The sequence below is a fragment of the Gracilinanus agilis genome, chromosome 2 (genome assembly GCF_016433145.1).
Source record: "Gracilinanus agilis isolate LMUSP501 chromosome 2, AgileGrace, whole genome shotgun sequence".
Taxonomy (NCBI): Eukaryota; Metazoa; Chordata; class Mammalia; order Didelphimorphia; family Didelphidae; genus Gracilinanus; species Gracilinanus agilis.
Window position 1 is genome coordinate 697,068,552 of NC_058131.1, and position 12,500 is coordinate 697,081,051.

At 39.4% G+C, this 12,500-nt stretch overlaps 1 protein-coding gene across 1 annotated transcript in view; it reads left to right on the forward strand.

Annotated features, from left to right (window-relative positions):
* The window catches only part of TCERG1L (transcription elongation regulator 1 like), a 341,385-nt gene that overhangs the window by 262,737 nt on the left and 66,148 nt on the right, over nt 1-12,500 (forward strand). The window contains exon 9 of the mRNA XM_044662931.1: nt 9,098-9,167. Coding sequence (XP_044518866.1) covers nt 9,098-9,167 — 70 coding nt within the window. The remainder of the gene's footprint in view (nt 1-9,097; nt 9,168-12,500) is intronic.

A 12,500-nucleotide genomic window follows, 5' to 3' on the forward strand; every position in this document is an offset into this window, starting at 1 on the left:
TAAGTCTCATGCCTAGTTGTCTTTTGGGCCCTCTTCTCTTCTCCCTCTAGATTACTTCACTTGGCAATCTCATCAGCTCCCATGGATTTAATGACCATCTCTGTGCTGATGATTCTTAAATCTTTCTATTCTATTCAGATGTCTCCACTAATTTCCTATCATGTATTTCCAATCACCTTTCAGATATCTTCAACTAGATGTTCAGTAGCTGGACTGAATATACCTGGATAACTGGAACTCCGTATACCTAAAACAGAACTCATAATCTTCCTCCCTAAATGCTTCTCCCTCCTACTTTCCCATTGCCATAAAGCACATCTTCCCTCAGGTGACCTTCTTGACTCGTCACTGTCTCTCATTCCTGTCCCCATTATCCAAGCTGTTGCCAAGGTCTATCAATTGAAATTTGGTAACATCTCTCCAATATACTCCCTTTTCTCCTCTGACACTGCTTCCACCTGGTGCCGGCTCTCATCCCCTCCTTCCTAGACTGTTGTGAAATCCTCCTGGTGGGTCTCTCTGCATCAAAGTCTCTCCTCTCTCTCTAGTCCACTCTCCATTAAGCCTTTAAAGTGATTTTCCTGAAGCATAGATATGATAATATCACACACTCCCCTCAGGAAACTCTAATGGCTCCCTATTGCTTCCACAACCAAATACAAATCTTCCTTTTGGAATTCAAAACCCTTCTAACCCAGCCCCCTCCTAACTTTTCATTCTTCTTACATCATACTCCCCACTATGTTCTCTTCTGTACAGTGACACTGGCCTCCTTGATGCCCCACGAGCACAGCACTCCATCTCTCGATTATGGGCGTTTTCTCTGGCTGTGTTCAATGTTTGAAATCCTCTCCATCCTCATTGTCACCTCTTACACTCCCTGGCTTGCTTTTATTCCCTTCTAAAATGCATCTTCGATGGTAAGCCTTTCCTAGTCTCTCTTTAATTCTAATGCCTTTGCTAATTTTTTCAAAATATATTCCAATTACATGTAAAAATAACTTTGAATGTTCTTCCCCCCTAATTTTGGAGTTTTCTCTTCTTTCCTCTCTCCCACCTGCCTCACCCCCTGCAACCACTGAGAAGGCAACCAATTTAATATAGGTTAGACATGTATAGTCATGCAAAACAGATTTCTGTATTAACCACACTGTGAAAGAAAACACAGAACCCCCCCAAACACACACACACACACACACACACACACACTCACACGCCCAGAAGAAAAATGGAAGGTTAAGAGGAAGTCTTTTTCATCCTGCATTCAGACTCCTTGAGTTCTTTTTCTGAGGTGGAGAACATTTTTCATCCTAAGTCCTTCACAATTCTCTGAGATCATCATACTGCTGGGAATTGCTGTCATTGACAATTGACCACCATACGGAACTACTATTACGGATTGCAATGTTCTCTTGGTTCTGTTTATTCTGCCTCCTGTCTGGTCACATAAATCTTTCTGGGTTTTCCTAAAAGCATCTCACTCGTCATTTCTTTCCTTTTCCCCCAATTTTCCTGCATCCCCTCCAACATTTCTCATTTTCCTCTTCTGTCCCGGTCACCAGTCTTGGAGTTTCAAGGTACTACTTCAGGCATCTTAATTTGCATTTCTCTTATCAAGATGATTTTGAGAATTTTTTTTTTCATAGGACTATAGATGGTTTTCATTTCTATATCTGAGAGTTGTCTGTTCATATCATTTAACTGTCTATCAGTTGGGAAATGCCTTGTATTCTCATAAGTTGGACACAATTCCTGGAGATACTTGAGAAAAGAGGCCTTTATCAGACACTTGCTATAAAAATTTTCCTTCAACTTTCCTTCTAATCTTGATTACAATGGTCTTGTTTGGGTGAAAACTTCTTAATTTAACTTAAGCAAAACTATGCATTTTATACCTTGTAATGCTCTCTGTCTCTTCTTTAATTCTTCCATTACCCATAGATTAACAGGTAAACTATTACATGCTCCATTAATTTGCCTATGATATCACCCCTTTATGTCTAAATCATGTGCCCATTTTGACCTTATTTTGGCATATAATATGTGATTTTGGTCAATACCTACTTTCTGCCAAACTGTTTTCCTAATTGTTTTTGTCAAGAAATGAGTTCTTGTTCCAAAAGTGTGGATATTTGCCTTTCTGAAACACTAGATTACTGTGGTCTTTTACTACTCTTAATTGTGTCCCTCATTTTTTATGCTTGTCTCCCATTCTTCTTCTTAGCCAGAATCAGATTGTTTTTTTTTTTTTATTTTTTTAATTTTTTTTAAACCCTTGTACTTCGGTGTATTGTCTCATAGGTGGAAGAGTGGTAAGGGTAGGCAATGGGGGTCAAGTGACTTGCCCAGGGTCACACAGCTGGGAAGTGGCTGAGGCTGGGTTTGAACCCAGGACCTCCTGTCTCTAGGCCTGACTCTCACTCCACTGAGCTGCCCCCAGAATCAGATTGTTTTGATGATTACCACTTTCTACCACAGTTTGAAATCTGGTATGGCCAAGCCACCTTCCTTCACATTTTTTAAAATTCATTCGATATTTTTGAACTTTTGTTCTTCCAAATGAATTTTGTTATTATTTTCTAGCTCTGTAAAATATTTTAGTAGTTTAATTAGTATGTCATTGAATAATACTTTGACTTAAGGAGATTATCATTTGCATTATATTGATTCAGCTTACGCATTAGCAGTTAATATTTCCTCAATTGTTTAGATGTCTTTTTTGTGTATGAAAAGTGTTTTGTAATTATTTTCTTTAGTTCCTGGGTTTGTCTTGGCAGGTAAACTCCCAAGTACCTTATGTTTCCTGCATGTATTTATTTTATATGGAATTTCTCATCTTTTTTTACCTTATTTTATTATTCTTTCATGTCTTATGGAATCATTAGCTTTCACTTGCCTGATCCTTATTTTCAAGGAAGTATTTTCTTCAATAAGCTTTTGTGTTTTTTTTTCTGCTTTGCCAATTTTAACCCTTCCTTAGATTTTTGTGCATCATTTGACATTTAAACTCTTGTGTCTGTCTGTCTGTGATTATGATTGTCTGTTTTTAAGGTTTCTTTAGTGTATTTTTTGTTTCCTTTACCAAACTGTTGACCCTTTTTCAAGTTTTCTTGCATCACTCTTCTTTCTCTTCCCAATTTTTCTCTAGCACTCTTATTTGCTTTAAAAATTCTTTTTGAACTATTCCAGGAATTAATTTTTAGTCCTAAGGCTAATTCACATTTTACTTAGATGCTTTTCATGTAGCTGTTTTGACATGTTTATCTTTTTCTGAGTTCATATTTGATCTTTCTTTTCATCATAATAATTTCCATTTCTCATCTTTTTGTTGATTATTCATTTTTATAACTTATTTCTATGAGCTTTAACTTAATGTTAAAATTGGGTTCTGCCACTAGTGTTCCAAGCTCCAAGTTGTTCCCACTGCTTTTTTCAAAATTAGTTCTGAGTGTCTCCAAGTTTTTAGTTTTTCCAAGGTGATATAACCCAAAAAAGAGGTATGGTCACTGCTTTCGTGGATGGTGCTCTGCTCTTTAATTGACTATGAGCACTCTTTTCTACCCTGCAACCCTGTCCAAGGTCCTCCTTCCTACTGTCTTCCTTACCCTGGCACTTGGACCTGGAACCTCTTATGGACAATGCAACAGACTCCTGCTCTGAGTGCCAGAAAAAGGTCCCTTGTGAGCTCCTTCTGACCACTTTCTGACTCTCCCTTACATTTTGTGGGCTGAGAGTTCTGGAAGCTGCTGCTGCCAATTCAGTTTTCCCTAAAACCTGTAGCTGACTTGTTTGGGGATGGACTATAACTTAGGTTGGATTGTGCTCCACTCTTAGCCTAGTGAGACAGATCTTCCCTGCTCACTTTCTTGGTTGTCTTTGGAAGAAAATTGTTTCCTTCCATCCTTTTGTTGGTTCTTTCACTTTAGGATTCATTTTGGGGCATTATTTTAATTTCGTTGGGAGGAGAATTTAGGAGAATTTGATTAGGTCCCTTCCTTTATTCTATCCTTTTGGATACTCCCCTGTGCCTTCCCAAATTTAAGTATTTCCTTTTAATAAATATTTACCTTTATGTATAATTTGTTTGTATTTATGTAGGTTTTTTCTCCCCCTTAGATTATAAGTTCCCTGAAGGCAGGGACTATGTTTTGTCTCTTTTCTTTTAACCCCAGCAGTTAGTAAAATGCCTGGAACATAGTAGGTACATAATAAATGTAGATACATTTATCGATGCTATGATTCTCAAATTTAACTAGACAAAACATATGTGTGTAAGATTTTCAAAAAGCCCTATATTGCCTAATTTTTCCTCTAACACAATATCAAATTTAGAGGTGGAAGGAAGCCTAGAGGTAATCCAGACGAATCTGTTTTGTCAACCAAAATGAAAACTGAGATTGCAAGTACTGCTTCAGTTTTCTTTTTTCTTTTTTTTAAACCCATAACTTCTGTGTATTGGATCCTAGGTAGAAGAGTGGTAAGGGTGGGCAATGGGGGTAAAGTGACTTGCCCAGGGTCACACACGTGGGAAGTGTCTAAGGCCAGATTTGAACCTAGGACCTCCTGTCTCTAGGCCTGACTCTCAATCCACTGATCTACCCAGCTGCCCCTGCCTCAGTTTTCAAAGAGAGTAATTTCTAAAGCTAGCATTCACCCTTAAGCACTCTGACTCAAACCAAATACCTTTTTCTCTGTATCAATATCTCCCTTTTCCAAAGGGGTCTTGAAAATCAAAGAGTTTATGCACTGAGTCCACGGTTTACAGAACTTTATGGATAAATACTTGTGTTTGTCATTTAAAGAAAATTTCAACTCAGCTTGGGTTGTTGGTAAGAAATTAAAGGTATATGCCTGAGGGCCACAGGGAGAAATCAAGAGCTAAAAATACAGAATCTAGAGTGTCTCAAATGATTCATGAAGTATTTGGAAGGCAGTGTTTATCCTCTGACACATTTGCTTAGACAGACATTTATTCTTCAATAATTGCCTCATTATTTGACTTGAGGATGTTGTTTGTTGCCAAAGTTCATGATCAGTGAGTTGTTCCATTTAACATTTTAGGTTGCTGGCATGTTCTGCTGGGCCTAGTGCTTTAGCTACTTATGGTCATCAATGCATATCTCTAATGGGGAGAAAGAAAGAAATAATCTTAATAATTCAAAAAAAAACAGAAACAAGCAGTTCTTATGAAATGTCTGCCATATTTCTGAAATGTAGGGGCTCTAAGGTCTTAAATGGAATTTTTCAATAAAAGATGAGAATGTTCAAAAGCACAGCATCATTCCCCTTCTAAGCTGCATTATGGGGAAATGAACGAAGTTCAAGTTAACATATAATTCAGAATATGAGAAAAATGCCTTCAATATCATGTTCATATTACAGTGGGATTCTAGTGAAAAACTGTAAGATAATATTAATTATGATGATAATGATGACGATTTTTACAGTGGACCAATACTTTTTGTAACTCTACTTTTGGTCTCAGCCCTTAACATAGTGAGGAAGCATTGTTCCCCTCCACTATATATAATGACACTACAATGGGATTTTTGAAAAGATTTAATATTTTTATTTCATCTGACATCCTACGTAGTACTCTTGTTTCCCTATTTTTAGAGATTGTAAAACCATTAGTGTCCAGTATGTTTCTTTCCATTTTACTTGGCACGAAAAAACTATTTTCTCCTGATTGACCAAGATCTAAAAGGAAAGGATAATATTTTGGGGGAGGGGTTCAAGATATAATTTCAACTTTTATTGGTGCAGAATAGCTGTCCATGTATCAATTCTTCTATTGGTTCCTGAGCTCATTCTCTCCCTTGGGAAGACATGTGACTTTTCCCTACGTGGAAATCCCATCCAGACCTAGGGTGATAATACATAAACATATATACTGAAACATGTTGGGTACTGCCATATGAGCCATCTTCTAATGCCCCATTTTTAAAAGAAGAGAAAGCATTTGGAAAGTGAACAAGCTAGCAATTTCTAGTCTATGAATGGACTAAGAGTTGAGCTGATTTATGTATCTTAACCTCAAAGTCTCCATTAACCTATTTGACTAAAGTTAGTCTTAAAGAAGGATCTAGGGAGTAGGAAAGGGTTCAATACAATATTAGATAATGAATATGCAGTGACCAATTACCACTCCCCCAAGTAGATATTCTCTCCTGGCTAGGAGGAATGGAACCTCATATGAAATGGGGAAGAACCTTCTCATGGCTATTGCTGGCAAGAGAATTCATTTTTTCCCCTGTTTTCCAGCCAACTACTATAGTCAAAGTACATCATTCTTCAACCAGAAAACTGAGATCCTTCCACACAGATTTTCTATTGCCCTATATGAAACTTGGGGTTCAAATTTCTCTTCAACAATATAGTTTATATAACAATAATTGTTGCAGAACATGAAGATATAAAGAACATATAAAAGCCAGCCAATGAAAAAAACACTGATGATATGCTCCAAAATTAAGTCAATATATATATTTTGATCCTGGGTAATGTCATTAGAATTTTGGCAGAGAAACATGTGGTGAAAAATAGTGCTTCAGATCACCAAGAAGACTCCCAACTATATGCTATGACTTCACACATAGAATTCAAAGGAAAGTTCTGGGTTAGATTATAAGTAAGAATTTATGAAACAATTTTCAGGAACCCTCCATTTTTCCATAAAGAAAATCCCTCTTACTTTTGCTATTACCAGAAGTATTCTCCAAGAGATGTTATTTCCTTTAGAAAAATGGACGAATCCAGTCTATGAAGTAATATAGTTGTAGGTTGCTCAACAGGCAGTGTGAAGTACATGAGTCAACTATGGCAGCCATGAGTTAAATATAATCTATATTAAAAATTGCTCAGGGGGGACATAAAAATATTATCACAACAATACATGATCAGAAATTAAATTGGTTGAGATTTGCCATGCAGTCATGAATTTCATTTGTCATCCACTAGTTTTTAAGAACTCACGAGCTACTTCTGCAACCTTTTGGGTGCTCCTCTTAGGCAAGATTTCCTAAAACACATGAAAAAAGCCCTGTAAGATTGGAGAAGGTGCCCACCCTACAACATCATGGAGCCATCAGCCATCTTCAGTCTCTAGCCCAGTAATTTGTGCCTGGTAATCACTTCATAAATGTTGGAACCTCAAACATTTAGCACCCAAACTAGTGTTATTCCCCAATTAGTTCACAAGCATATATTAGAGGCCAATATAGTATACCTCAATCAGGCTCTGTGCCAGGAAACGAGTGGGCTTCTGATTGGCTGCCCAAGCATAGTCAGTGCCAAGAGAAGCATACCTAGAATGTGCATCTTATTTCTTCCCTAGCTAGAGGGACATTGTCTGAACCTGGCCAGAATTAAAGAATTGAGGCCACTCTAAAGAAGTATTGAGTAATTGTGTCTCCACACAGCAGCCATATATCTTTTGCCATTGACTGCCATCCATCCTGAAAAGAGCACGCTGCCTCTGACCAGATTATCTTTGATGATACCGTTAAGCATGCCCATGACGATGACCTTTCACCTGTCTCCCCTTTACACTGAAGGGCTCCAAGCTCGAGACCTCGAGGTGGGAGGGGAACCAGCCTGGAAAAGATTGGCCCCATTCATTAAGATTCTGAGCCAGTCTGTATGGGGAGTTGTCAAGTTCTATCCAAGATAAAAGGGTGATGGGCTTCCCCATGGCAGAAATCGATGCGGTTTCCATAAGCTCCACATTCATTATGGAGGGGCCTCATATTCAAGCCTCCTCTGGGAGATGAGATGAGACAAATGAGAGACACGATGCCCCATATTTGGGCTCTGGCTTGGAAGGTGATTTAACAAGTACTGTAATGCCATATCATTTCCCCTCTAACCCCCATGTGACATATTTGATGAGAAAGCAGCTTTAAATCCATGCTCAGGGAGAAAGAAGCAGGTAAATGGGAAAGCACTTCTCATGTCAGGTAACTCGTCAGAATCATTCAGCCTGTCAGGAAAGAAATAGCCGAGCTACCAGAATATCTCCACTTGGCTTTTTTTCTCACACTGGGAGACAAATATCAAGCATGGAGCACAATTTTCCCTCCCTTTCCCTAAAGTTCATTAAACATTTACAGCATCTACCTCTTCAGGATGGAGAGAAAGGTGCTCTGTTTTCGATTCCCATTTTACTTGCTCAAGGAAACATGCTTTTTGGACTAATAAGTGCACTGTTAAACAACAGCAGCGAGCAATCTCTTTTTCCATTCTCAAGGATGGGAAAATATAATAGAGGAAACAGAGTGGAGATCAAATTGGATTTTGCCCCTTAGGGCACAAGCAGAGACGAGGAAGGGAGAGAGGATCAGAGTTCTACCATCATCTGCTAAAACATCAGAAAGGCCCCACTCAGCTACCTCTGTAGTCCATCCAAAGTAGCCTGCAGTCCCTCATTGAAGCATGGGAGATTCTTTTCTGGGAGAAGACAATTCCTCGACAGGACGTCAATATGAAAATAGAACCAATCACAGCTCTGCAGACTTGATCCTGCTATGAGGAAGAAGGAATGCTTGAGAGACCACCTACCAGTCTCTTTAAATGGATAGTTGGGCCAATCAGGCTTCTATATAATGGAGGGAGAGAAAGAGATGGACAGACAGATAGACAGAAATATAAATAGACAGACAGACAGATAAACATAAAGATAGATAGATTGATAGATAGATAGATAGATAGATAGATAGATAGATAGATAGATAAATAGATAAATAGATAAATAGATAGACAGAGACAGAGTCAGATGGCCAGAAACAGAGACAGAAGATAGATGAAGAGACAGAGGCAGAGACAGAGAGATACAGAGAGACAGGTAGAATATAATAAGAAACAGAGACAGAGACAGTGACAGACAAAAAGACAGAGAAACAGATAAAGATAAAGAGTGACAGAAAGAAACAGAGACACAGAGAGACACAGAGACATTTGCACAGAAAGTGATTATTAAGAAACTATATTTCATCTGGCTTTGTATTTTTACCTTTACAAATAATGTATGCTGGTTCTCATCAATAACTTATGAATGTACTTGAATATGAATTCTGAAAGTTTTAACTTATATTTTTAGCAGATAAAAGTGATGGGTCTGAAGCAGAAGATGACAGTGAAGACCAAAGTCTGAAAACCAAGAGAAATAAGTAAGTAATGATAATAGTAACAAAGAGTCATCCCTATCTATTTGTGTGTATCCACCATTTTGCAGTTTAGAATGTATGAACTTCAATACCAATGAACATTTTAGAATTTGAATTTGAGAGAAAAAGAAATCCTTTTGGGGGCTCTGCTTCCTCATGACAATTTGGAGGTGACCCTGGGCTCTTGCCATCTGTACCAGCTGAGCAAAAGCTCTCTCAGGACTTGCTAACAAGAAGTATTTTGAATAGTAATCTAATAATGTACTGTACCCCTCTCTTGATTGTTCTTTTTAAGTAATATGCATTTGTATTCTCTCTATAGAGGAAGGATAAAAATCAATAATAGATAAAAGAAAAACAAAGTCTTATAATAAATATCAACAATCAAGCAAAACAGGTTGTCACTTTGATCATGTCTGAGAATGATTTCTCCTTCTGCATCTTGAGTCCATCTCCTCCTCTCTGGCAAGCCTGGCTAACATCAGGGAGTTTTTACCAAGTAGGGAACAGGAAGGTGATGATTATATATTTTTTTTATTATATTACTGAAACTGTTGACTTTGGTAGCACAGGACAAGAGTCACAAACTACACTGGTGAATAGAATGCCTGTGCCAACAAAATCACAAATTCCCACTCATTTGAACCGCGCACGTGTGTGTGTGTGTATACATAGATATGTGTGTTCATTTGGTATATATACATATATATTCATACCATGTATGAGTGCACATATATGTGTATGTTTATGCAGATTTGTGGTTTCTAAAATGATATTAATGATCCCTTGAATCAATGGCTATTTCAAACACTTCATTTGAAACTTTCATGAGAGTCCTATAAACAGAATATGCTTCATCAAAATGGTGGCCTGATGACGACATAAAGAACATGATGTCAGCCTATTCCCCTATTTGATGCCATTTTTGTTGTGGACAAATTTGGAAATGAGGGTCCTAGACGACTTGCCACCATTAGCCAAGCTTTTGATACCTCAGTTTACTTGGAGCAATGGGCGTTTTTTAGTTATTTCAATAATTCAATCCAATATTCCTAAGCGCCTTCTATGTGCATTGAGAGGCACTGTTCTTGGTGCTGAATAAACCAGGATGAAGGATAACTCAATTCCTGTCCTCAAGGAACTTACATTCTACTGGAGGAATCAGGATGTGGACAGATAAAGAAACAGAAGGCAATGAAAGGAGAGTAGACAAATATGGAAAGAAGTTGCAGATTTTGAGACAGAGATGAGGTTAAAGTATCTCTTTCTCCCCTCAGTCATGGGAGAAAATGTGTGTGACAAGAATGAGGAAGGGCATGGAAGGTCCAGTTTGGAGAGGAGCATGGTGGGTAGACACTTGGATTTTCTAAGTTTGATTCCTGCCTCGATATTGAGGAACTCTGGAACCCTGGGAAAGTCCGTTAGGATCTCTGAGCCTCAGCTTTTTCAGTTGTAAAATGGGGATAATGCATATGTGTTTATGTGTGTGTGTGTATATTTGTCAACTTAAAAAATCCATACAAACGTTAGCTATTGATGAAAATGCTATAAGATAGAGAGAAATAATATGAAACAAAACTGTCAATGTAATTGGGGATCAATCATGAAAAGTTTCAGCTGCCTGGTTAATGATTTTTCATTTTATCCTCAAAGAGCCAGGGCACTAGTGAAGGTTTTGGAGCAGAACTGCACCATGGTCAGGCGTCCCTAGGAAAGCTTCCTTGTTCTACCCAATGGGTAGCATTTGAACAATCGATCTCATGGAATGTTCTTCCAGATTATACCTTTCCCATGTCCATTGGTATCTTTTTTTCCAACCAGATGGACATGTTTGAAGAGAACACAGATGCCCCATCTAAACGCAGCTGTGGCACAATGCACAGTGTGCCTTTGGATCCTATTTGTTGCCACATAGGAGGGCCTTCCAATGCCGCCTTTGGGCCAAAGTGGAGGTTGATCTCAGGCTGAGCAGCAGCAAAACAAGTAGCCATCAGGGCAAGGCCAGGGGCTGCTTGGTGGCTGCACTGTGGAAGGAGAGAGGAATTGAGCCATTTGGGAGCAACGGGGTCTAGGCCAATGGCCAATGCTCCAGAATTCCATCAGGAACAGGGGAGAAGTGGGAAGGATGCCACTCTATTTCAGCTTGGCTCAAGGGAGGGAAGAACATGAACAAGCCCCCACTGTTCTAGAAAGAGGGAAGCTGTTTCCTTAGGAATTTGACTTGACTGTGGCTTTTTGTTGGGTGACAGTTGTATAAGTAGAATCTTGCACAGAAGGGGATAGAATGTCACAGAGTGAGAGACTTGAAGGACAGGAGAGGTGGCTGGAAGAGAAAGCAGAAGTTTCTGGGAAAGGAACTGAAATGGGAGGGAGTTCATTCCTGGTCCTGAACAGAATGGAGCTCCCATCCCACCTCAGAACTGAATCCCCTCAATATCTGAGGATTTCCCAACCTTTTCCTTGGATCTCAACCCCTGTGGATAGTACCTGCTGCTCTTGGACTACAGACTCAAGAGGACTGGCTGAACACTGACAGCTGCTGAGGGGCTTTGCCCGGAAAGGCATGTGGAGCCAGTCAGGAAGAAGAACTCATTTCTAGATGGGGTTAGCAGCATAGGAAGGAAGGAGGAATCAAGAAAGCTTTCAGGCTGGGGCCTTTGAGCTTTTGACTTAGGCCAAAAGGGACTCCAAATCAGTCTATGTTTAGACCAGGGCATTCCTGTTCCCACTCTCCAAATCCTTTCCTTGAACTTGTCTATTAAACCATGAGTTGAAAAGGTAACACAGTCATAATCTTCAAGAGGGCTTGAAGTGTGAAGGTTTCCTTAGGGGGAAGAGCTCTCTTTAGCCTCACGTTCAGGCAAGTCTTGAGGTGCCCGCCATATGCTCTTCCTCTAGCAGGGGTTGGCCGGGAAGTGACATCTGGGGAAGGTCAGGAAAAAGCAAAGTCCTGACCAAAAATCAATTCTAATTCCTCAGTGTCTATCCTGGTGCCCTTTACTTCCATCGTATCCTCCAGCAACAGAGAGCAGCCCTTGTCTGTCAGGAAGGAAGGGGTTTTCCCTTGAGGTCCACTAGTCAGTCCATCTTGACCAGGTCCAAATAGCATCTGTCAGAGGACCTCCCTTTCAGTCCTTTTCAATACTCTACTCCTCAGTCTATCTCTCCACTAGAGATCCAGTGTGGGACAGAGGGCAGCCATCAGCACACTGCCCAGACAGGAAAGGAGTTTTCCTGGGGTTTGTTCATTAACTCACTCAAACCAACCTACAAATCCATCACACCAGTGATTCCCCCTTTCTATCCTTTTAACAGTCGGGACCTGTGTTCATCTTA